The following is a 26,405-nucleotide window of genomic DNA, read 5'->3' as shown; positions in this document are numbered from 1 at the left end:
GGGAAAAGCTGAAGCAGCCACCTTCCAGGTTTAGTTGTGTACCTGTCTCTTAAATTACAACAAGATTTTATATTTCTATTTTTAACAAATCCTATGAAAAGACCAAAACCACCCATGCATTGATTGTACTAACAACTGATTTAGCTCATTCCTTTGTGCCAAGAGCTCCTTCATTGTCCAGAAACTATTAAAAACACTTCAGTAAGCCACACCGTTGCACTGGGTGACATGTTCCTTCCCTATGCCAAATGTGGGCACTGTCAGTTTGAGTCAGTCCGACATACACTGTCCTGTTTCATTTAAAGGTCCAGTGTGTAGAATTTAGTGGCATCTAGCTGTGAGGTTGCAGATTCCTCCCCTTCCAAGCGTGTAGGAGGACCTATGGTGGCCATGGCACTCGCGAAAAACAAGGAAGGCCCTCTCTAGAGCCAGTGTTTGGTTTGTCCGTTCTGGGCTACTGTAGAAACATGGCGGTGCAACATGGCTGCCTCCGTGGAAGGACACCCGCTCCCTATGTAGATATAAAGGGCTTATTGTAAGATAACGAAAACATGATTCTCACTTTCATGGGATTATACACTAATTAAAACATACTTATGAATATTATATTACATTTCTGCCAAGTCTGTTACGCTAGATGCCACTAAATTCTACCCACTGGACCTTTAAATACTTCCTACAAACCAAATGTGTATCAGTTCGCAGCTGAAAATAGTCCCCAACAAATGCAGCATTTACTCAGTAACGTTTGCAAAAAAACCACAGCCTCCAGCTCTTTTGGGAAATGACTGCACTTAAAAAAAAATCAAACTATATACAATATCTTCAATAGAACAAATGGGTTTGAGGCTGAGTGCCACAGACAGGGTAGGAAAGTCAGACGGTCAGAGAGACGGACTAAGGCATTTTTAATTTTCATAGCATTTGTTGACAGTAAGAAAAATGTTGAACAACACCAGCCTAATTCATTAAAGTTTGTACACTTACGTAACCTAGCAAATGCTAGGTGAAGATATAAAGAGGTGTGCTTTGCTTGTGCCATTTTTCTTGAGCATTACTGAGACAGCTTCTTCCCTGTAATTACCAGATCACTTCTAATTCAAAACCAGCAACCACACATTACTGCCTGGAACCAGCACTGAGGAATGGTATTGCCACAGACAGCGAACAAATTACATTCCTCTCTCTACTCTTGTATGTTTTGAAATTACAAAAAGCCATCTCACTTTCTCTATGTCTCCCTCTCTCCCTTCCATTTTTACTGATTGAGACTTTATTGATTTCTGGTTCAAGTGCTCATTGCTGGCCAATAAGGAGGGTGATTCACTTAGGGGACGATGATAATTCTCAGTGACACGCAGTAATACCCGAAGGGCTCCAAACTGTCTGGTTCAGCGTTGGTGTTAAGCGAAAGAGTGCGTCACATCTTGTCATTAAACAAGCAGATTTACACAGTAATATCCAAACTGTAAGGGGAAAAGAGCCGTTTGAGCTAAAGGGTCTGGGTGGCATTGCTCACGATTTTGCAGTTGAAGTATTTCTACTATGAACTATGTATTTTTTTTTAATTTTTTATCACAGGACCATACTTAAAACTGTCTTTACTAAGCTTCAGAAGCTTACATAAAGCAATGTGAAAAAAAGACTTCTTTTATGTCAGCAACGTTTTTAAATCATACCATACTGACAACTCTCATTTATTTATACACTTGTATGCGCCATACTGTGATATCTACCCTGCCAGTATTTGTGCCGTTGTCGTAGGATTAAAATCTTTCTTGATGACAGTGGGAGTGGTGCAAGTCTAAAGACATAATTCAGATAAATGGATAGAGATGGCAAGAGAGAAAGAGACTCAGCAGCAGACTACAGTACTGCTGCGGTAAGCACACAGCAAATGACAGTCTTCTTCTTCTTGTCTTCGTCCGTTTATCTAGAGGTCTCATCTACAGTATGTCGTTTTCTTTTTACTTATTTACATCCACTCATTTTTTCATGCAGTTGCAGCCTTGTAAGCTCTGGAACATGTCTGAGCCCTGCGGAGTCCCAGAGAAGCGGCGCTGTTTGAACGAGGGTGGGGGTGCCGGTCGGACAGTGGAGCATATGGATGCTTTTGGATTGCCCTTATGCATTGGACTGGGGGCGCAGATTGCTGCATACAGCACCTTATGAGCAGCATCACAAATCAGCCGGCTGAGTAGTGAGCGCTGGAGTGGAGGGAGAGATGGAAGATGGAGAGAAAGCGAGGGCAAGGGAGAGGGGAAAGGGGAGGGAGGGAGAGGGGGGGGGGATCCTTTCAGTGAAAGTGATAGAAAGAGTGGAGAGAGGGAGAGGAGGAGGGGATTGAGAGAAACAGAGGTGGGGGTAGTCACAGATAGAATGAGTGAGCGTGTGTGTGTACGTGTGTGTGTATGGGAGAACAAGTAGTGCTGCAGTGGAAACAGTGCGAGGAGGACTGCAGTTTCTGGTGCTGATGGGAGAGCGGTCGAGGGACGTTATTAAGGCATTGTAACATTAATCCTAAGTGCCTCTTTGGTGAATGGGTTAGCCTGTTGTGGAGAACAGGATTACGGAATTGCGATAGTGCTGGTAAGGGTGTATTTCAACTCTCTTCTCAGCATTGCTTAAACACTTCCTTTAATGAATCTGGAATAGAGTTGTGGGCATTTAAGGCTGGTGGTTGTTGCTGTAGTTCGGGATTTTTACAGGCTGCATCTGACTTTCCTTTGTCTGTTTCCTTTTTGTTGGTTGTACCATAATGCAGGTGATGTGTGCATGTTACTTCCTGGTGCGTGTGGTCCAAACTTTACTCAAAGCTAATTCATTCAAGCTTTGTGAAGGGAATACTGAGCATCATCTGGGTCCTGGTCTGCCTCAGGATAGAGCTATGGACCTTGCCTTCATGCAATCTGTTTTGATTCCACATCAGGGACTGTTTGGTGAATTTTTAGAAGGGGTTGTTGTAGCTCTTGATCTAGATTATTCTCATTGATCATGCCTCATTTAGCCTGCCTGGTGGGTGTAGTACCTCTTTCCTGGAGAGTGTCCAAGAGGCTGCCCTGCTGACAGATGCTCTGCTTACCCCTCTAGATACACCGGCATCTCTCGCAACCTCCCTGAACACTGACAAACAACCAAGTGGAGCCAAAAAATGACACACTATACTAAAACACCTCAGGTCTACTGTATTGTAACCGCAATGTAGCAAAACAGACACAAGCCACTGTGCTCTTTATCTTTTGAGACCGAATAGTCAGACACAAAAAGAGGCTGACAGTTGTGCTGAGGAGTATAGAGAGGGGTGGGGATTTTATAAAGTGCTGCAGGATGCTCTTTTTTCTGCTGTCTCTCATGGGACATATAGCTCTGGCAGCATTGAGGTGACAGTACCAAGGACAAAACCTATCTTGGGCTTCTTGTACCTCTTACAGCTTAATGCTGACTCTTGCAGTTCTACATTAGGCCTGTCATTTGTATGACAGATATTTCATTAAATCAAATGTGATTCAAATTCATTACAACATGCAGCTAAATTGCCAGCTATAAATAACGAGGTTAGAATATCTGAAGTGTTACTGAGAGCTTGAGGTTTTCTCACAGTTTGAAGGTGCGGTTTTGAAACAAATATGGTACAATTTTCACATATTGCACAAAGAGTATTATTTGTTCTTTTGTCATACCAGGGCTCTGTGTCCTGAAGTAACATCTTGAAATATAAACCAGGTTTTTTCTTTCCCCAGAGTCTCTGGTGTTGTAATTATCCAAGACAGTCAATGGCGTGTATTTGGAGCGGTCACATGACCACTCAGGTTTCAGAAGTGTAGTAAACAAAACAGTGTGAAGAATGTGAGGGATATGATATGTTAGGTATATGCTATACTTGCATACATGTTTACTTCTTCAGTACCAGAGTGCAGAGGACTATTTGGTACTGAGCATGCTCTGAAGGTTGCTTTTTTGTCAGGCTCTAAAACATTCAGGCAGGCTCATTAAGTCCGTACCTCAGGCTGCCGCTCCCAGTGGCACTCACACTGAGAAATACTCTCCGAGTCTCTCATACATAACTAGAAAAATGAGAGGATGCTTTGAAGTTCACCAATCTTATTTCTTTTTTTTCTGTGGGCTCCTTCCAAGAAGGCAGCTGGTGCCCGAATGATGGAGTGCTCAAAGAAGAAGAGAAAGAAAAGAGGCTTATTCTAACTGTGCAGCCTGTATCCTGTCCTAGAGTGTATTGCTTGAGTGGGTGTGCCCTCTTGCACCCACATCACCCTTGTCTTCCTACTTCCTGCTGCTTCATTACTGTAGGTAGAAATATTTCTTCTCTGCTTGCATTTAAAATATTCCAAAAGCCGAAGTGTGATAAAAAAATGACAAAGCTAGCCATATTGGACTCTGAGAAAGAGTGAATGTTTTTCCCTCTGACACATTAGCACAGCCATCATTGTGATTGCTCAGCTGTTGTCAGCTTCTCACTCCAGGTGAGAGCGGAGCCTTCCCAGTCCTGGCCCCTGCCCATGTGATGGTGTGTTTCTGGCAGAGAGCTTCAGTGTTAAATGGTCAGGCGCTGTCACCAGTCACAGCATCCTGCTGTGCTGACAGGGCACTCTCGCCACTCTTTAATCTTCAGAGGGTGAAAAAAACATGCCGACTTTTGTTGTCACATTTCAGCTGCAAATTTTTTGTCCCTCCTTCTCAGCCTCATCTTGGAGGAGAGGATTTGCGACGGTGCAGAGAGAGCATACCACGGATCAGGGTGACAGTTTTCTGTAGAGAATGAGGGAAATCATTTTCAGTGCGTTTCATCATACTGGAGATGTTTTGTGTAACGCTTCCAATATCACTGCAAAACCTTTAAATTTACATTAAGATTTACACATATATTCAGCGGTTAGTTTAAAGGAACAGTGTGACATTTTAGGAAATGCCCTAATTCGCTCAATGACAGAGAGTTAGATGAAAAGTTTGATACGTCATGCCTGTACAGCGACACCTTGATTGCACCGGGCACGGCTGCGTCACATTCTGGCTGTGACTAGGTATTGTTCCATCCTCCGCACGGCGTCATACCCCACCGTGAGCATTTCAGAAGCTGAGTGTTTTGCTCCCATAGCGCCAGAGAGAAGAAAGTCAACCCACTACCTGGAGAGGATAGGGACAGGCCAGGGACTAGGGCAGTCATGGCAGCAGTGGTGTCATAAAATCTTGTGATATTCCACTTCCAAGATGAATCTCGTCGTCCATGGTGACAAATAACTTCTGGTTGCTCATCTCCCTTTGAAACTCAGCAACGACATAGCTTCCATCAAAAATAGACTAGGCACAAATGTTTAGTGGAGCGGAGTGGAGAGGGACGTTTCTGAAATGCAGTGCAACGTGTCTGGTGGGATCACAAGTATTCAGTAGAGTGGCCACAATAAGTTCCTGCGGACACGTCAGAGCCAGAACATGGCACAGATGTGCCCAGTGGAATCAAGCTGTAAACATGAAGCTACCACAAACAGCCAGTTAGCTTAGCTTAGCAAACTGGAAACAGGGGGAAAAGGCTAGCCTGGCTCTGTCCAATGGTAACAACAAAATGCCAAGGTATATCATTACCGCTTCTAGTTCATATGTCATACCTCGTTTGTTTAATCCGTACAAATACTGAAGTGTACTGTAAAAATGACAATTCAGTATTTCAGGGTTTATGTGGCAGCAACTTCCTTGAGTCTCCACTGGTTGCCTGGCAACTGCTCAGAGCCAAAAAATAGTCCGGCACATAACCCGCCATAGAACAGATGTCGCTGGACTTTTTATGTACAGAATTAAACAAACCAGATATAACTTGTTAAGTAGTGAGCTTTAAAGGTGCTGGTAGGCAGATTTTGTTAAAGCTGGACAGAGCCAGGCTAGCTGTTTCCCCCTGTTTCCAGTCTTTGTTTAAGTCTAAGCTAACTGATTGCGGGCTATATTCAACAGACCAACATGAGAGTGTTATCTATCTTCTCATCTAACTGTATTTCCTAAAATGTCTGTTCCTACGGCAGTCATGGTGGATGATTTCCTAACTTGAAAAGAGATTTTGTGTTCTCACTCTCTACACATTTTCCTTTTTAATATAAGAATGTCAGTAGATGTGGCCTATCTGCAGTTCTGCAGAAACTCTCTCCTCCACACAGCCTTACATGCAGATTGGGTCACTATCTCTGTAACAGAATTATTAATCGACCTATCAGGGGACAGGGAAAGGGGTTGTGCTGAGGGGGAGAGGGAGGATGTATGGCAACTGGCTGTAAATGATCCCTGCAGCTCCTCGCTCAGCATTCAAACTCTGGCGCCTCCCACCTCCTTTTCAAGGATCCCTCCTGATAATAGCTGAGTCACATTCAGCTGCAGGTGAGAATAAGCATTGTTTTATCTACACATGCAGGTTTGTGAATGACCCTCTCTGGATCGTCCTTTGGGCCAGCACACAATGAGATATATGAGGTAGAGGCTTTTCTCTAATTCTCTTTATGAGATAATGTGCATGGCTCCTTTTTGACATCCTTATCTCAGTTGCTGCCCTCAGATTAGTGGTGGCACTGGCAGGATTTCCTGAACTAATTGCATTTTGTTGACATGAAGGTAGAATAGCCACATTGACATCTCTGATTGACAGTCACAGTCTTTTCTCATGGACGTTTACATTCTGTATGTGTGCATCGTGAGTATTTGTACAGCCCTGAGGCAAAACACAGGGGTTTGATGCCTCAGTAAATGTCCTGTCCTAGATGGTTGCATAAGCAGTTCTACTGACTGTGTGGGAGATCAGTGACTGAGTGAATGTGTATCTGTCTTTCACCTTGTTGTTTGTTGTTGTGGAGATCACCATGCAGAAAAAATAGTAGTTACCTGGATGCAACTCCAGTTCTATGAGTACGTGTATAGCCCTTTAACAGGCTTCACTGTTGGTCTACCCCCCACAAGGAGAGAAAAATGTCTTTGCACTCACTGCTCAATCGGAGGGTAACACCCACGCAGCACCCTCCCCCCCATAAAACCCCAGTGCTCTCGTTGCTTGTCTCCCTTTGAAACTCAGCAACAAACAACTGGGGTCAGCTGGGCTTGTAGTTAGAGGGCTATGCACATATTCACAAAACTGGAGTTACATCCAGGTATACTATTTCTATGTCGTATGTGCTCTGCCCTCTGACAGGCTTCACTATTGGTTAAAACCTAAGGCAAAGGCCGTTAGGGATGAGAGGTACTCCCAGCTTGGCCCAAACCAACACTAATCAGAACCAAGCCACAACCACAAAAAACACCTCAGTCTGTTCCAGACGAGGTTCCCCCAGACAGCGCACCAAGCACTGAATGAGACACTGACCCAGCAGTCATGTCCCTGAGATATGTCTGCACAAGGTTGAAGTGGAAGACCAGGAGGTGGCCAAACAGATCTCTTCCACAGAGACACTCCGGAAAAGCGCCATAGAGGAAGTGATGCCAATCACAGATCCAGTGAGTGAGCCGTTGCACTGACGCAGGAGCCCCCTAAGCCCAACCTCTGTGGCAGATGAACAACTGGTCAGACTTCCTGAAAGCCACCATGCACTCCACATAACAGCAGAGTGCACACACGGGGCACAGAGTGTGAAGGTGCTCTTCCTCCCCGTCAGTGTGAGGAAGGGGGAAAAAAGCCCTCAGGCGCCAGCCACACATGCCAATGGGGCATGTACCTTCTGAATCATAGAGACCACCACGGCCAGGAGACCTAAGCCGGTCTCACCTTTTCAACCTCCAGACGATGAGGTGCCATCTCAGAATCAGATGTATGAGGCTGTGGGCAGCTGTGGGCAGGTCCAGTACTGACCATGGTTCCGCCACCACTAGTCGAAACAGGTCTGGGAACCAACTGGCACGTGGACTCTCTGATGCCATGACTACCACGGATAGATGCTGCACCCGGACCATGTGGAGCAGCTGCATCATCAGTTGTAAGGGTGTGAAGGCATACAGCAGGCCGGGGAGCCAAATTGGGTGTGCTAATGCGTCCTCCCCTTACAGGGGGTGGGGCATCGGTTGTCCTCAGGGAGAACCAGAGAGGACACTGGGTGTTCTCTTTGCTTACAAACAGGTCGGCCACCAGTCGTCCAAACTGTTGCCAGATCTGTGCAACTGTGTCCAGGGAGAGGCTCCACTCCTCCTCGAATGGATCCCTCTCGAGTGGACATCCTGTCTGCCCCCCATGTTGAGGGACCCTGGAACGTGGCGGGCAGGGAGCAGAGATGGCAATCTGTCCAGGTCAAGATGGATACTTGCATCCTGTGCAGAGCCGGGAATAGGCCACCACTGTGGTGTTGTCTGACCTCACCATCAAGTGGCGCAGCACCTTCTGCACTGCTGTGAATTCCAGCAGATTGATGTAGCAGGGGGAGGTCAACCCCATGTGCCCCACTACATGCCTCCCATAATGGCCTGATTGAGGGTCCCACCCCAACTAGCCAAGGAGGTGTCATTGAAGACCTGGACGAAAGGGCAATGTGGCTGTTAAGGATGTGCAGGTCCAATGTGGGTCTCATGCCCCCCCATTTCTTATACACCAAGAAATACGGGAGAGAAAGCCTATCTGCACCTCTTAGTGGGGAACCATTGATATGGCTCTTTTTCGGAGGACTGCAGCTATTTCCTCCTCCAAGGCTGCCCTCTCCGCCCTCTCGGTAGGGATATAGAGGGGGGGGGCACACAGGGGGCCATGATAGAAAGGGCCAAGAAATGGCTAAGGCTAACAATGATGCTGCCGCATCCCTCACTGTGTCCCCTAGCTTAGGTCTGGTGTGTGATGAAAAAACACTCACCTGCGGGGTGTGTTGGCTGGAAAGCCACTCTTTCGCTGTAGTGTTGTGGTCGCCATCTCCCCTTGGAGCTGCAAGGCTTGTCGGGATTGCATGAACTTGGTCTGGTGCATGAGATGGTCCAGAGATCTTGCCAGGAAAGCCATGTTGTTAGCCAGTGCCACCTCCTGGGCAGCACTGGCATAACAGTGGTCGAGGAAGCCGGCCATTACTCTGTCCCTCTCAGATGGGAGCAATGGCTGACTGGCATTGGACCAGAGGAAGGTGGAGGGGAGGAGGCAGACCCTGACTGCATCCTCGATGGGAGGCACTCCCTTGATGCATTCTGAGCCCTAAACAGTAGAATACAGCCCATAAGCCACTGCTAGGGGCTTAGTGGTCAGTGGAGAGGCCCACTCACGTTGCATGTAGTTGAAGATGGATTCCATCTTGGGACAGATGACACGAGGATGAAGACTCCCACGGGGCTTGGCGAGGAGGCCTGTGGTGAAATCCTTGTTGGGAGCCTTGTAAGGCGGCTGAGGTGGCAGCAGCGTTGCCATCCTGTCGGTGGCTAATTCGAACAGGCCGGGCAGGTTTTTCAGTGGTGATAGCAGTGGGCTGCCGGCAGGTTGTCGTCTTTGAAGAGGGACACATAGTCTTCCTTTTCAAAGACATGATGCTCAACCTCCTTGTCGTAGTTGGCCCATGGCTTGGACCGAGTCGTCATGCCCTCTGCTGGCGTGGAGGCTGTGGACAAACTTGGTGAAGGCCAGCTGACACTCGTGCTCTTCCCAGGGAAGCTCTAGCCAGGCGGCGCAGGAATTAGTCTCCACCTGATGCCATCAACCCGGGCAGAAAAAGCAGGACTCATGAGAGTCCATCGGCAGCATAGGCGCAGCACAGGATATGCAGGTCTTGTTAGCAGACATGACCAAGATGGTGAGTTTTCTGTGACACCGGATGGGGGCAGTGATGATCTGTTCTCGAAGGTGGCTGAATGAAAAAAGGAGACGAGCGACAAGAGTGCTGGGGCTTTATCAGGAGAGGGTGCTGCAGATGCCAAGGCAGAGCCTCATGACGGGTAAACCAATAGCGAAGCCTGTTAGAGGGCAGAGCACATACTACATAGAACTGTATCGCCACAATACTGGCCTTAAAATACATAATGTTTTTTGGTTCACCTTAGGAGGACAGCAAGTTTGGCACATTGTCTTACATCGATTCAAGTAAGGGAGCATACATACCATAAAAGGAGAGATTGTTGGGAGTAGGGGATGAATTAATTACTATTTTTACTATTGATAAAACTGCTGATTATTTTCTTCATTTTAGACTAAATGATTAATTGATTAATCAGTCAGAAAATAGTGAAAAATTACCATAATTTTTTTTTAATTATATATAAAAAAAAGAAAAGTAGAAAATCCTCATATTGGATAAGCTGAAACCAGAAAATGTGTGGCATTTTTTCTTTGAAAATCCCTGAAAGGTTTAATTGACTATCAAAATAGTTGCAGATTGATTTCTGGTGATCGACTTATCAATTAATTGACTAATTGTTTCAAATCTAGTTGGGAGGATTTTATCTGCGCCTTGTCAGTTGATTTGAATTACAGTTAAGTCAAATTACAGTATCCTGACAGATGCTTGGCTCTCTTTCATTGATGTATTGTGGCAGGAGACTTGTAGGCTTTTGGTCAAGAGTGTCAGAATCTGGCTCTAGCACATGTTTTGCATAGTGTGCTGTGTTTTAGGATTTGCCAGAGCTTTTGTCAGTGTCTTGGCTCTCTACCATGAAATGACAAAAGAGGAAGTGTTTTGTAACTACACTTGTAGGCTACCTTGCAGAAATCTGTCTCTGCCACACATTTATATGCCAGCTGAAATGTGTTCAGCTGCAGGATGGTACACTGACTTGTGCCAGTGATGAAGATAGAATACAGGATATCTTTATGCAAAATGCTTTATAATCAGTGGCACCTCTTTGCTCAATATTTTGATTTACATTGAGGTAAATAATGGAGAGCATTTTCCAAAGGCTTTATCAGTAATGAGTTAATTTAATGAATAGCTGTAGAAATGTCAATTGCTATATCATTATAATGATTTTTTTCTGCTCATACAACTGAATATACTCTTAGGTCCAACTCAGGCCAAGTTCCATACAGTATCTCATCCTTCAGTGGTAAATAACAAGCAATGCAGCCAACAGTATCCCCCCTGTAATCCTATTAAAATTTGGCCAAAATGAGACCATTATGACTGTGGGAGCCCCAAGTCCATTTCAGCAGGAGTGAATTACCATAGAGGAGCAAGAGTTCAGGAACAAAGCTGCACATTATCTCTAATTGAAACAACTCCACCATCTCAGCTCAGCTATCTGTCTACAGCAATGCTCTGTCTGATGGATCTAATAAAATATGATGCCCCGTGTTCTCTAAATGTTCCAGTACACGTTTTTTTTTCAGCTGAAATCAAGTCCAGAGAGATCAGAGGTCAGCTGTGACTCACTCTCAGTCAAGCTAATATTCTCTTCCCCTTTCTTCAAGTGTGTTTATCATAAATTTGAGATGCGTGTGATGTCTTATTACAATTACCCTTTATATGATATCCACGATATCTTATGCAACGTGGCTCATACCTAAAATAGCTCAATGGGATTTGGATGAAAGAGTCACTCAGCATGAAACGTGCAAATGCAAAATTAGAGCACACACATACACACATGGAACTTCTCAGGAAGAGATAATCTGCCTCGCTGTGAAAGAAACACCTCTTTGCTTAAAGGCTGCATTGGCCTGAATCTGAAAGGATCAAATTAAGAATCTCTCTATTATGTAAAGTCTTGGAAGTCAATAACTTCTTGTACATTTTTAAATAATCTAGCCCAGTTTACTGAAGTAGCAATCATAGTGAGTCAGTGAGACTTAGAGGAAATGAAGCTGCACGGGATGCACAGCTAGTTCAGCTGGAGGCCAGGCACTCCACCCGCCCACACATAACCCGTAATGTCACAGATGGCAAGGACCTCAGTGGGGGCTGAAATGATTTCATCGGGGTCACATTATTCAGATTGCTTTTTGTATCTTTGAGGACCCTGGTCCTCTGGTGGCCTGTGACAAGCAAGCAACCATTGCTGTCATTTCTCTTTGAATACAACAACCTTTTCATAGTGCCTAATATTCAATACTTAATTTGCCGCCCCACTGCTCTTGACTGTTGCCCCCGAGCTGCAGTCACATGACCCCTATGACCAGTTTTCTCCTTAGTCACAGAAGCCATTTTGAAATTGAGTATAAAGATGTTTCTGGGTTTAGAACCATGTGCTGCATTTAATTGCATGTATGGAGGGAGATACAAGTTTAAATTTAAACACACAGCCACACACACATATACACGTATAGATTGGCCACTGGCAGACAGCTGCGTGAACTGGTATAGAGGCAAGTTGTCAGGACCGGGGGGAAAACAAAGGACTTGGCCGTCTGGCTGTGGATTGTTAATTGCTGTTCAGGGTACTTGTTGTTGTGTAATGAAACAGCTGCCTGACTTTAGCTCACTCTCCTTGGGTTGTTTTCTCTTGGAGCTGACCTGGGTGCTAATAAGCCCTCAATAAACACAATCCACCACACATGGAGCTGTCTTATCTGCAGGCGGGGGTTTTCCAGTCACTGGGGAGGATGTCACGCTGTGTGGTCTGTGGGTCATCACATACATGACGTCAGATGAGGAGGCAGAATTTCAGCATTTATGTAAGAGTGAGGAGATGTAGTTGCTATTATTAGAGTTTGACAGGTGCGGGGTAATTAAGTAAGAGCATCTAGACTGAAGGTGTACTTGAGTGTTTGTAAGTGACTCTTTTTTCTCTCTCTAATGATGATGATGCGTATGATGAGTATTCTTCCAAATTTCCCTACTAATTATAATATCGCTAATATTCTTTTTTATTGCATAAATTATACACAAGTCAGATCCTTAAATAAGCTGCAAAACTATAGAAATTATATCAAAGTAGTGAAATTATGGTACTGTTTGACATCCAAAAATCAAGGTAAAAGTCTGTACTATACCGCAAATCATAAAGAAGAAGGTGCAAATAAGAAGAAGAAGCTAAGAGAAGGATTTTTGGAATTTATTTCCCTAGGTAGGCACTAGTGCTTAAGCAATTGCAGCGATTCAAAAAATATAAGCAAACAATCACAAAACCTACTAATAGTTGTGTGGCACATTCATAAAGACTGTATATGTATGTAAAAATGTCAGATTGAATTATTTTAAAACATTCCCTCAGAAAACACAGCATCTCCCTAATTTCTCCAGTCCGCAGTTGTGACTTTTACAAATATTGAAGCCATCTGCCTTCACCCTCATATGTCTCAGCTGCTAGAGGTTAAGAGGTACATTTAACCTTTATGTATCTCAGTAAATTTTCAGTAAAACTGTCGTGTTAGTACGTGAGGTTGCTACACCCAGTTTGTTTGCACACCAAAGATAAAAGTGCTTGATCCCCATCCAACTCGGAGTAGTGTGTTTAGTGATAAGGGCCAGATCATGCCCATAGCTGCGCTGCTGTGGGCCGTGGAGCAGAGCCATTTTGGTTTAACTTATTCTGATGTCTGTAACGCTAGCAAAATGAGATGCACGTTGGGAGGTGAAAATCAAAACTCCCACAGATCTCAGTAATCCAGTATTACATGAAACACATATTGGATAAGAGCTCATTTTTTTAAACCAGGGTCCAGGGTAATCCAGGGTAAATTTTCTGAGCATGACAGCTCTTGTTTCCGCAACACCCTACTCCACACTCACACAGTTACACACATTTTCACCTGGAAGCTGCCTAGTACAACCACAGTCTGATCTGTAAGCCACTGAGCACTTCCACTGGAGCAAACAGGGGTTAAGAGCCTTGCTCAAGGGCATCTCAGGGATGGTTTCTGAAATTGATTCTGTCGGTTCAGGGATTGAACAAGCGGCCTTCCAGTCAGAGTCCCAGTTTTTTTCCCTTTAGGACAAAAATAACTTGATATAAGCTCTAAGTGTAGGACCTTTGTATCTCTCTATTGTATCTAGTAATTTCTGAATATGCATGGTTTCGGTCTCTCTGGTTTTTAGCTGTACTATTGCGTCACTCTAGGGATAGCAATGTCAGTCTGTCGGTTGGTAAACCACTTTGGTTCAGACTGAAATATCTTAACAGTTATTCGATGGTATGGAATAGACATTCATGGAGCCCAGAGGATTCATTGATTTTGGTCATTACTTTGGTCTGACTTTTCCTCCAGCACCACCATTAGATTGGCATTTGTGGTTTGTAGTGAAATGTCTCAGCAATTATTGGTTGCTTTGCCATTACATTTTGTACACACATTCATGTTCCACTCAGGAGACTTTCCATCTTCTACCATCATCAGGTCAAAATTTGAATTTGAGGGCTAATTAGCAAATGTTACCATGTTAACAGGCTAAACTAAGATGGTGAAGATGATGATTATGGAAGAGAGTAATGCCTACACCCTTAGTACGAAGCCACAATTCAAATTTTTATCCAAATAGACTAGTTTCAATCCAAATTGATTTGACAAAGATCCTTTTGGGATAGAAGATTGAATTGTAGCTTTGGAGTGAGTGTGCGGGTGTTACTCTTTTTCCATTGTTTGCTGTCTCCTAATAGTCCATGATGTGCATATAATGACACCCCTTCCTTATTAAGATGATGATTATACCTGCGAACCATCAGCATGTTAGTCATTGTGCGTATGTTGGCACACGGGCATTAGCATTTGGCTAATAGAGCCGCTGTGCCTAAGGGCAGTCTCACTGAGCTACAAGCATGGCTGTAGACTGTTGGACAGTCTTGGTAAAAGGTGTGCTCTGAAAGTGCAAGACTGCATTCTCCAAAGAAAGCTGTTTATATAGTTGATTTGTCTGTAGTGAGTGCTAAGAGCTGGCTGTGAAACAGGACTAATGGCTGTCATAAAACAATAGCGCAAGTCTGTGTCCTCTCTGTCCGTCCTCACTGTCACCCTCGGAGTGGAAGAGATAAAATGCTTGAGCACATATCCATGAATGTTAATTTAATTGGTCTGGTTTGGCCTGATGTTAGGGACAAACAGGATAAAATGCGTATAAACCTCAGATGTAAGTGGACGCTTTTAACATTCTCACAATATCTAAAGTAATGTATAGTAAAGAGCAGAGATAGCGAGACCTCTTATTGCTGTTTTATAAAGCAGTACTCTCATTTTCAAATGTGTGATGGGTGAAAGTGATTCTGAGTCATTTTCTCAATTTTCTCAATAATTCAAAACAATGCTGAACAATGCATGTACTTCAGGTCTCTTCCCAGTATATTATCATAAGACGTTGGTCGTTTGTAACATCAGCCTACATAAGAGCAGCACATTATTTTAGACACATAGATTTTAAGATGACTACACTGCTTCTGGCCCTGAATAATATAAGCTTATCCTTCCCGTTACCAGCCTCAATTTAAATAATTTATATGTAGCAATAAATAGAGGCAGCATCTCTGGCACTAACTTGAAGAATGGACACTTGAGAAATAGGAAATTCCTTTTTTTTTTCCTTTTTTGCCCGTATCACCATCACTTTAATAAAATCAACAACGGAAGTCTACTCTTGTTATGCTTGTCATCTTTCACTGCTTTCTGAATCGCGGTCTCGCCCGAGCACTCATCACTCTGTCGGCAGGCTGCTTTCAGCTGCACTTGTCACACTGTGATTTCTGGAACCGATAAGAGCTCTGATTGAACATTTGTTTGGCCTGTGGAAACACCACTGGAGGATGGCTTGTAGTTGTTCATTTTGTTTCTTTGTATGGTTTAAACAGCTTTCCTGGTCAGGCACTGTTGGCTTGAGTGCAGGGCGGCGTCCAGATGAAACAAAGGCGTGATAAATTGAGGATTGATGGTTATTTCTCATAAATATTGTCGGTAATTGATCTCAAATCATTGTCCACTGACCTCACAACCCTGTGATAAATGTTAGAATCACTGCAAAATGGCAGACTGTGGTGCAGACTGCCATGATCAATCATTTTACAGAATGAATTCCTGTGCACCCCCTCAGTGGAAATTGATTGAATGTTACAAAGGCTCAACCCTGGGCTGAGTCATAGAAAAAGAGCTTTATCATACATTTCCAAAAGTTTGTTGCAGTTGTTTTGCACTTCCTGTCTTGTCTGCCTATGTTCACATTACAGGCCTTAATGCTCAATTCTGATTTTTTAGTCCGAACCGATTTTTTTGTTTTGATGGTTCACATTCATGTTTGTAAGTGACATGTGTCCGGCTCTGGTGTGAACATCATTGAGGTCCTAAACTGCCACGCATGTGCAGATTTAACTGAAATGTGAGCCCTATGCATACACGAATAACAATAATAACGTCATTGTGTGACAGTCAATCATAAATATGGATGACATGGCTACGATAAGTTCCTACCAGTTTGGCTTGAATAGAAGCTTCTCCATAAATATCCAGCAAATGAGATTGAATGATGACAACAGACAACATGCACATGCGCAGAGAAGTGAGACGTTAAAAAAACCACATGAACTCCGATCTGATTGTTCTGACAGCGGTCGCATAGCCAGAGATCGGATTTGAATCAAATCCAAGATGACATATGCAAGTGGCCCAGATCTGATGTGAAAAAACCTGATTTGGTTTGTTAACATTTTACGTGAAAAAATCTGATCTGAGTCACTTGGTGGCAAAAAAATTGGATTTGGGCCATTTCCGCCTGTAATGTAAACGTAGCTTTAGACAAGCATTGTGGACAGTATGTCCAATTTATCAATTTAAATATGATTTTCAGTTTACCAATATGAGTTACCTGTAGTGAGCTTTTATATAATTCTAATTTATGAATCATCACTTTGAAGATATACCACTGTGTCACATTGAAGCAACCTTCATTAAGAAAATAATAAGATGTGTTGAGCATTACCTGAGGTTCTCTTGGAACATAAAATGACTTTATTTATATGTGCTTTAAAGATACAATCTGGAATTAGTTATTACAGGTGCCTTTCTGAATGTTAATTTAGATACAGTATGTGGGATTTAGTTGGATTTCTGCCCACCAGCGGCTTCATTTTTCACAGGCAAGGTGCTTCCAGATGTCTTTTATTGTTTCTCTGTTTGTGACTTGGATGCATGGAAATTTGCCTTTGGCAAAAGAAGAAAAGATTTGACTGATCATGATTTCTATGTGGGTGTATTACACAACATACTGTCTTGGTCATACTGTTTAAACTAACAGAGACTGGATGACATATCCGTGGAGTATGTGTGTGTGTGTGTGTGTGTGTGTGTGTGCTGTCAACAAAACATTTTAATACTGAAGTGGAAATGATTTGAATGTTGAAAGTTTTTTTGGGTATGACAGCAAACCTTGTCAAGTGGATTTCCATCATGTCATTTTCTTTTGCACTATGCACTCAATGAACTGCAGAACAAACAAACTGCAGTAGAGACTCTCTCTGGAGGACTGTGAAGTTCCACTTGTTTATATTTTAAATAATATTTGTCAGATCTCTCATGTAAAGGAGATCTTGATCTCAATGAGTCTTCCAGATGTAGTTGAACAGACTAGCGCAGATGTGTACCTTTTGAAGATATACTCTCTCAACACCATCAGCAGATGCAGGATAAATAATTTGTTTCCCATCCAATATGACCTGCATGTTACACCAGTGTTCCCAAGTTACGTGACAATTTTGTCCAAAGTGACTTCCCTTTTTTATTATATATAAACACACATCAGGAAAAATGTGAATGAGAAATGTCTCACTAAAGGAGACTTCTAGATGTAGACAGGGGAGGGCAGGGATCAAACAGCTGACCCTTTCTAACACCTTTCTACAGCCACCTTATGATCCTTTTTCATTATTTATAGAATTTTTTAGAAGACTTAAAGTTCACTGTCTGAGCTTGGTGTTTAATATAGATGCCAGTCTTGAAGCAGCTCTATGCACCAAACCTTATTCATCCATTTAGTCTGTTAAGTTAAAGTTATTTTTGGAAATAGACCATGAGTCATTCCCTCTTTGATTGTTTTCAAGTAAATTTTGACATTATTATGAACTTCAAAATTTGTGTGTTATCACTGTTATCAATTTATTGTTTTGGTCATATTACAACAAACCTGAATTCTGTGTGTCTGTGTGTTTTAATTTCTCCACAAACATGAAAACTGGCTGAATGACTCAACCCTTTAATCAGCTGCTAATGTGCAGCAGGGAGGAGGGGGGGGGGGGACGACAAGTCATTGACGGTTGGATACTCGCATGTTTATCTGAGCGCTGTCCTCTCTAAATGACAGTGATTTCATGCTGTTTTTCAGGGACTGTGCGTGCAGTCTAAATGACGAAGTGGAACTTGTTCAAGCATCAGACAACGCCCATGGTCGCTGCTAAGCCAACGGGGGCCAGTGCCTTGACTGTGACTCCAGCCTCTGTCGCATTAGTCTCTGCTGACAACTCCACCGAACCAGTCAACAAGAACGATGCCTTCGACGAGATCAAAAACAAGTTCCTGAATGAGATCGACAAGATCCCACGTGAGTACCCAACCAAACCCCAAACCTGTTCCCATCAACCAACTTGTATTAATGTGATTCTCAGCAATGATTTTGGAATTAGATTTTCTCTTTCGCTGCAGGCATCAGCAGCCTCATAATGTCTTTATTCAGTATTGATCACTGGCTGCCCTTCCTAATGGTAGAGAAATCAAATTTTCAGACAATCTAATTGCTAACCTAGCACCTCTTACTAAATATATTTGGCCCAGGACATGATATGGAGTAGGCTAAATGATTGGTTGGTCAAATGTCAAAGTATTTGCTTCTTTCTTCTGTGGGTGTGACTGTGCCATCTATACATTGGTCTGTATATTCTCCTCAGTGCCGTCCTGGGCCATCATTGCCATTGCCGTGGTCGCTGCTTTACTCATTCTAACATGCTGCTTCTGCATCATCAAGAAATGCTGTTGCAAGAAGAAGAAGAACAAGAAGGGCAAGAAGGGGAAGGGGGACATGGGAATGAAGAACCTGAAAGGGGGAGAGGTATGTTCCACCGCGGGAGTTCGCGTCACAGCCGCGGGATTTCACACCTTCACTGTGTCAGAAGCAAAGCAAACCACAGACAGCTTTAACCTGTTTATGAACCTATTATGTAACAGCTTTGGGGCTGAAAGTATATTAGAAAACATGTAGCCACAGGCAAAAAACTTACAACAAGCAGTACATTGGAGCGGTATTTCCCATGTTACACATTTTAGTCCAGTAACAATGAAAGAATAAAGTTAAATTCATGTAAATGTATTTGATTACAGATCATTAGGCTCTTTAACTTATTAATGTCTTTCTAACCCAGTCAGTGTATTCTCCGCAGGTGATAATAACAGTCTTTACCCACCATGATTATCTTTGGTTTTTCTCTTTCTTTTCTTTTTTTTTTTTTGTTATTTATTGTATTTTGTCATGAATGTTATTGTTGCTCTTTCTCTTACTTGTGCTTTGGGATTTGAGTGGAAAATGACATGACTCTCAATCTGTTCAGCCCAAACATTGTTTTCACAGCCATTAAAGAGTAATTATGAAAATTAATACATAGCACAATGCTATTGTTTTGGGCTTGTAGTTATTATTATTATTTTACATAAATGATTGATGATTTTACTACATATATTCAAGGCAATATAATACATCTAAAAGTGCAGTTATCTTAAAGCACAACGGCCCTGCTGCACAAGATATGATTGTGCTAATGAGGAGGCTTTTCTATCTGTCATTTTCCTCGCTCCCTACAGTGTAGCTGACTGCATTTGCTGTGATTACCCTTCTTTGGTGTCTGCTGTGAGTTCAATCTCTTCCTTTGTCTCTGCTCTCCTCCTTCCTGCTTTGTGTCTTATGTGTGCTCCGTGTATCTTGACTGTGGTGGACTTCTCTGCCTACGGTAGGTCTGATAGCACGCGGCACCCCTCTCTGGCCGCTCTAAGTAAGCGCAGACCAGGGCAGGGGGGAAGCGTTGGGGGTGGGCTTGGGCTTGGAGGGATGGATTGCAGTGATGATGACAATGAGTGCTATGGCTTCCTTAGTTTTTTGCAAGCTTAGGTGCTGCGGGTGCTTGAGGAATCTATGGGAGCGATTAAGCTGCTTCGCAAAATCCACTGAACTGATATGCCGCACCAACTGCTATGTCTTGAATATATAGAGATTGCAATTATTTGGCAAAAAACAATGGAACAAAGACCTGTTTAAATGCAGATGTATATGGTTTGAAATGAACATGAAACTCATCCTTTGGTTGAGCCTTTGAATGACGAGTGCACTCAGCAACTCACTAGAGATCACTAACATGCATGTGCAAGGGGTAAGCTGGATATTTGTCAAATAATAGAATGAAACTTTACCTAACTGAGAGCTTAGAGCATGTTTCCACCATGACAGGCTTCGATCGTTGCAACACAACCCAAAAACTGACACCTTACAAACATTACAAATCTCTCTCCAGAGATGAATTGACTCCAGTCTGAAATTTACACACTGTGCCCCACTTGTGCAAACACGCTCCGAGTTCCATGACAGATAAAGCTGTTTGTATCTCTTGACAAAGACCAGCATATACCCTTGCAGTAGGTACCATTGAATGGCCACAACTTGACTTGAGAGTAACTTTCCTGGATGACCCATGCTGCTGACATTCTAGGTGACAAGTCATTGACACCCTCTCTCCCTGAAGCACTTGGGTCTCACTGAGGAGAAATGGTGGGCCAGAATGTTTGCCCACATTTGCTGTCAACTGCAGAGGCCTGATTTCAGTCAATCCAAAGATAATTCTACAATCAACTGGCTGGTTTTTTTTTATCACACATTTCATATAATAAAACCTTAGTACTCATCTTGCAATTCGCCCCATGGAGTTGACCAAAGGGCATACATTCAGACATACCATGTCTTCATCTTTGAACCCCCACTGGAAGTTTGAGAAAAACTGGAAATTCTCAATATAGCATGATCCCTCCATGGATGTGTACATTTCACTCAGAACACATGTACAGAAATTTTTGAGCCTGACAAAAATTTGTATCAGAGGTTTTAGAAACATCAAAACATAACTTTTATCTGTCCTCTTAAAAGTTTATAATATAAGGTAACTCATTTTACATTTGCCATCAGAGAGAAACCTTTCCTTGGATCCTGCATTGTGTGGCCTGGCATGCTTGAATGAAAAGCATTTACAATGACGAAGATAGAGAATGTCACGAATAAGGATTTTTGTGTGAGAATATGTGTGTTCATGAGAGAGAGAGAGAGAGAGAGAAAGAGAGCGTGAGTTTTTAAGCATGCATGAGAGCCTGCATGTAAGCAAGCGTGTGTGTGTGTGTGTCTGTGTGTGTGTCTGTGTGTGTGTATGGGAGCGTCCACTATGGTGTGTAGTGTGTGTGATAGTGTGTGTATTCTCTGTGTGTGTGCGTGTGTGTGCCCTGTTCCTCTTCCAGCTCAGCAATGAGTAGCTGGACCCTCCAGTCTTGCGAAGACATCAGTGTTTTTTCAAGAAGACAGCCATAGGAAAGTAGGCCATACTGAGATATTATCCAGCTTCATAGTTTACTTTAATATTCACATCGAGCATCACTCGATTAGTCATGACTGCCTCTAAAGAGATGAAAGAGTGATTTTTATGTGATATAAAGGCAAGACAGACGATAACATAGGACTTGAATTATCATCTTCATTGCGCCCTGATTACCACAGGAGCAGTTATCTGTCAGTAAACGACTAGGTTTTGTTTCAGCATATGATCAAGACTCACAGTAATTCACATTAGAGTGCTACCTGGAAAATCTGGATTATTATTTGAATAACAAAATGCATCTTAAACAGATCAATTGTGAAATATTTCAGTAATTCAGTTTCAGCACAATCCCATCAACGTTACCAGTGTAAACACATTAATGAGACTTTGGAATGTCAGGAGAAGAGAAACAGCAAACAGTAATATTGTCTAGCTTGAAGTAAACCTGTTTGTCAAACAGCTTACACTGTCAGTTGGCACAGCGCGTGTTATTGGAGGATATTTGCCTGCAGTGTCATCAAGTTTGAGAGCTTTTCAAGAAAGGTGTTAGGAATCACTGCATCAGTGGTTTGATCAAATCACATCTTTTCCTCATAGCTCTGTCCTTCAGCTCCTCTCAGTGAGGACGTTCTGCTTCTGGTGACAGCTTGTACTGAAAATATTGTACACAGGGTGGACAAAATAACACGAACCTCGCACATAGTGCAATGCTCTCATATGTACAAATGGGTCAAATTTGATCTGAACAATATGTAAGGGTTAAGTTTGAAATGTTCAGTTTTATGTCAAAAAGGACGAAGTTTGTCATGGTTGTGGAAGAAAATATCCCATGATATCCTTCAGTTTGTTTACTTGTGACTTTGGCTCGTCTTTGCAGATACAACATTCCTCTGTGTGGGATAAGTCGTCACGATCTTTGAAAGTTTTTTTAACAGCTTAATATGACTCATTTGGCATGAGTCACATTTGGGATTTGTGTAGCTGCCTGAGCAACTGCAATGAAGTTCATTTAAGTCCGGTTTTATGTTGCGTTTTTATGTTATTTTGTCCACCCCCTGTAATATCACAATTACAAGTGAGTCATATTAATTTGAAAACAAATTAGCAGTAATTAAGGTTTGACAATCATCTTTTTAATAAGTGAAAAAATAGAACTTCCAGAGGTTATTGCACGACTGTTGTATTAGATTGCATTTTAATGTAAGGTGTTCCTGTCTTTCTGTCCACCCGCTGTATTTTGACTGTTTATATTCTGTTGTTCCTCTCTTTCTCTCACTCTTTCTCTCTCTGTCTCTCTCTACTCATTGCATAATAGCACACAGTTCTATTGAAATGGCATTTCTACAACATTTTGTAGTCCAAGAGAAATTCCCTCACTCTGATTTTAGCATTCTTGTAATGCTCATGAAGAAAAAAAAAAACAGCAAATGGTGTCACCCAAGAAATAGTGAAATCAAGTCAGGTTGCAACCGTGGTCATCGATGAACAGATTGCACTTGTAACACCGGGGTGAGCGGGGGTAAGTGGCAGGTAGGTGCTGTGACTAACCCGAGTGCTGATGCCCGAGGTTTGGTGTTCAGCACAGCCGCAGGCTCAAAACTGTCCGCTCACTCCTTCCTCTGCCGCCTGCCCCCCTCTGTCTTTTGCAGAAACAACAGGATGATGATGATGAAGAAGATGACGTCGAGCCTGGACTGACTGGAGACGAGAAAGAGGAAGAAGTGAAGGAGAAAGAAAAGCTCGGGAAGCTACAGTACTCCATTGATTATGACTTCCAGGAGAACAAGGCAAGAACTCAAATAGTTTATTTTACACTTTCTTTTCAAAATGAAGTCATCAACGTTGAAGCAGAGCCTTACAGTACTTATGTAAGCATCATGCGCTACTCTATTCCTTAGTCTTTGTGTGACATTTCTCTGGCTTTGTTGATAATCCTAAAGAAAAAAACTGGATCAGAGACATACTGAAGGATTTAGTTAGTTTTTCTTTTATGTGCAAGCTGGAGAAAGGTGTATACTGACTTTTCTCTCCTACCTCCACAGCTGACTGTGGGAATCTTGCAAGCAGCTGATCTCCTCTCCATGGACAGCGGTGGCACCTCTGACCCCTACGTCAAGGTCTTCGTCCTCCCTGACAAGAAGAAGAAGTTTGACACAAAGGTTCACAAGAAAACGCTCAATCCTGTCTTCAATGAGACCTTTACCTTCAAGGTAAGCTGAAACACCTTGTAGTCGCCTTTTACTTATTACTTATTAAAACAACATGCACGTCAAGCTGTTTGATGTGTAGACGGGTCCTGCTTAGCTTCTGATTTCTCTTTCACTAACAGTTCTGGCCAGCAGCGATAAAGAGCCACAGACATTTTGAAGGTGTCTGACAGCGAGAATGTGGTAGAGAATCAAATTAAAGGAGAGGGCCACCTCTGGTGCACCTTGCCTGCTGACACAGCACTATAAAAAACAGTCCAAATAGCTTTAGCTTGACAAAGTCGGGCCAGCTCTGCTCAAGCGGCACGATATTAAGTCAGGTCACTTTGAGCTCCAGGCCAAAGTCACAACCAATACTGCTGTAAAGTTCTGATCTGTAAATACAGATGCTGATTTTTTAATACGTTTGTATATTTGTCTTTCTTTTTTGTATCTAAATCAATAAGATGGGTGTGTTTTCTGTCTGCAGATTCCATTCCAAGAGATGGGAGGGAAGACTCTGGTGATGTCAGTCTATGACTTTGATCGCTTCTCTAAACATGATGTCATTGGTGAAATTAAAATACCCATGAACACCCTTGACCTGGCAAAGCCAATTGAGGAGTGGAGAGACCTGGACAGCGCAGATCAAGAAGAGGTATGAGTCATGCTGCAGCATTATTCTTCAAAAACCTGCTGTTTATGTGCATTACACCCTCCTGTGCATGTTTTACTGGATTTTTGAGGCCGACACTGATATTGATATTTGAGAATTTGAGATTATATTTAAAAAAACTGGTAACAATATATCATACTATATTTGTTTTTTAAACATAAACAAAGATTTTTGATAAAGATCCCTTAAATTTGATTATTGACGTTCTGCAAGATATGTATTTAGTACAAATATTTATGATTGAAGAATAAACTTTTTGGTGCTCTCTGGTGAACAAACCATGTTATGGTGACAGTCTGTTTCTAAATTACCTCAAACATATCTTTTGCTTTTTTTCTCTGTAATTTCTTGTTACTGACAGCTGACATGTCGATACCGATACAGTATATCTGTGATTAGCTGATAGTACCGTGTTTACTACAATGCCTTTGCTCTAACTCTTTTTACAAACAGTAATCATAATGCAACCTGTGAAACAGGTTTTAAACATAGTGATACACATTTGCATTCACTTTTTCCATATAGAGCAACTTTAACAGCTCACACAGTAGATGACGTACAAAGATGACGTACCAGATTACATAAGCACAAGGTGGCAACTTTGTTTGCCAAAGAGATTCAAAGGGCTGAAAGACACAGTTTTCCAACCAACTGCACTGTTTCCTCTGTAGCCATGCAGCCTGTTATCTGGCACTTCCACCATTATGCTGCTACAGAATATAAAAAACTAGTTTTAATCAATGAGACAACCTCGTCTCCAGGCCTCCCCAGAGCCATCTTAAGAATGAATACTCACTCTACAGTTAATTTTGCTTGCAGTCTCAGATATTTTATTGATGTGGATAACAGCAACTAGATATACTACTGGCAGCAGGAATTATTGATATTGACGGTGCATGTTTAAAATTAAAAGGTACATGTATGGTACAGTCAGAGAAAATACATAAATTCTGCTTCAGACCTCGGTTAACTTCCTCTCCCCTTCCCTCCTTATCACAGCCGGAGAAGCTGGGTGACATTTGCATCTCGCTGCGTTACGTTCCCACTGCTGGCAAACTCACCATCTGTATTCTGGAGGCCAAGAACCTGAAGAAAATGGACGTGGGTGGACTGTCAGGTACATGCACAGACCTGAACGTCAGACACTGCATTCCATTATCACACTTGACACTATTTCAGTGTTCAGGTCTAGACAAAAATAGCCACTGTGGTTAGTTTAATGTGAGATGTGGATGCTTGCACAGGGGAGTACAGTGAATAAAGGAGCGTGCCTTTGAGCTCAGCCATTAGGTCGGTGCTGCTCTGCTCACGTGCTGACGCTGCAGTACTCACCATGCAGCAGCTCCCTCTCCCCCCTGGCTTCAGCATTGGCCCCATCTGTTGGTGCATTATAGCACTGCAACCCAGACATGCATGTACAGTGCATTTTTATCAGCTTGTCACGATGTCGCTTTCTTTCCATTTTCAGATCCCTATGTGAAGATTAACCTGCTGCAGAATGGAAAGAGGCTGAAGAAGAAGAAGACGACAGTGAAGAAGAACACTTTGAATCCTTACTACAATGAGTCCTTCAGCTTTGAGATTCCTCTTGAGCAAATGCAGGTAAGAATATTAGCTAGTTTGTTAAAAACATTTATCAGGGGGTGTAAAAGAGTATGACAATATCCTACAGAAATAAACATACTGTTCTGAAGATACTACTGGAGTTAAAAAGTACTGTATGTGAGTAAAAACAAATATGCAAATGTGTAATTAATTCATGTACCCTACCATCAACCTATCATCATCTGACCATCTTTTTTATATGAAGGCTTTAAGCAGGTGCTGAGTAGCAATTCTATGCATGAGAAACATGTATACATTGCTGTCTTGTTACCATTTTTTATTTTATTTTACATGGACATGACTGGCAACATATAGGTTACATTTTTCAGGTAAAGGTGAGGATGTGAACACACCTGTATATGTAGGCAGGTTTTTGATCAAAAGTCACATGATTATCTTCTAATTAGATCATTGGTGAAATACATGTGAGGATAATATGCCCAGTCTTCAGCTCTTGACAATGATCCCACAATTCCCATGTAAATGTCAAATTAGAATTACAGTAAAGCAACACGATGTAACTTTTGAAACAAGCA

The 26,405-nt window shown here is 42.5% G+C and overlaps 1 protein-coding gene across 3 annotated transcripts in view; it reads left to right on the top strand.

Moving 5' to 3' along the window:
* LOC122982126 (synaptotagmin-2-like) overlaps positions 1–26,405 on the top strand; it is a 63,423-nt gene that overhangs the window by 30,438 nt on the left and 6,580 nt on the right. The window contains exons 1-8 of one of the 3 annotated variants that reach the window (XM_044351172.1): positions 2,449–2,589; positions 18,168–18,383; positions 18,727–18,887; positions 23,052–23,189; positions 23,445–23,612; positions 24,079–24,246; positions 25,264–25,381; positions 25,733–25,866. In XM_044351172.1, coding sequence (XP_044207107.1) covers positions 18,188–18,383; positions 18,727–18,887; positions 23,052–23,189; positions 23,445–23,612; positions 24,079–24,246; positions 25,264–25,381; positions 25,733–25,866 — 1,083 coding nt within the window. In that variant the 5' untranslated portion in view covers positions 2,449–2,589; positions 18,168–18,187. Of the gene's footprint in view, positions 1–2,448; positions 2,590–18,167; positions 18,384–18,726; positions 18,888–23,051; positions 23,190–23,444; positions 23,613–24,078; positions 24,247–25,263; positions 25,382–25,732; positions 25,867–26,405 lie in introns of those variants that run through there. The other 2 variants (XM_044351173.1, XM_044351171.1) reach the window with 2 other exon arrangements.

This window comes from Thunnus albacares, chromosome 5 (genome assembly GCF_914725855.1).
Source record: "Thunnus albacares chromosome 5, fThuAlb1.1, whole genome shotgun sequence".
Lineage (NCBI taxonomy): Eukaryota > Metazoa > Chordata > Actinopteri > Scombriformes > Scombridae > Thunnus > Thunnus albacares.
This window is presented reverse-complemented; position numbering and strand designations above follow the sequence as displayed.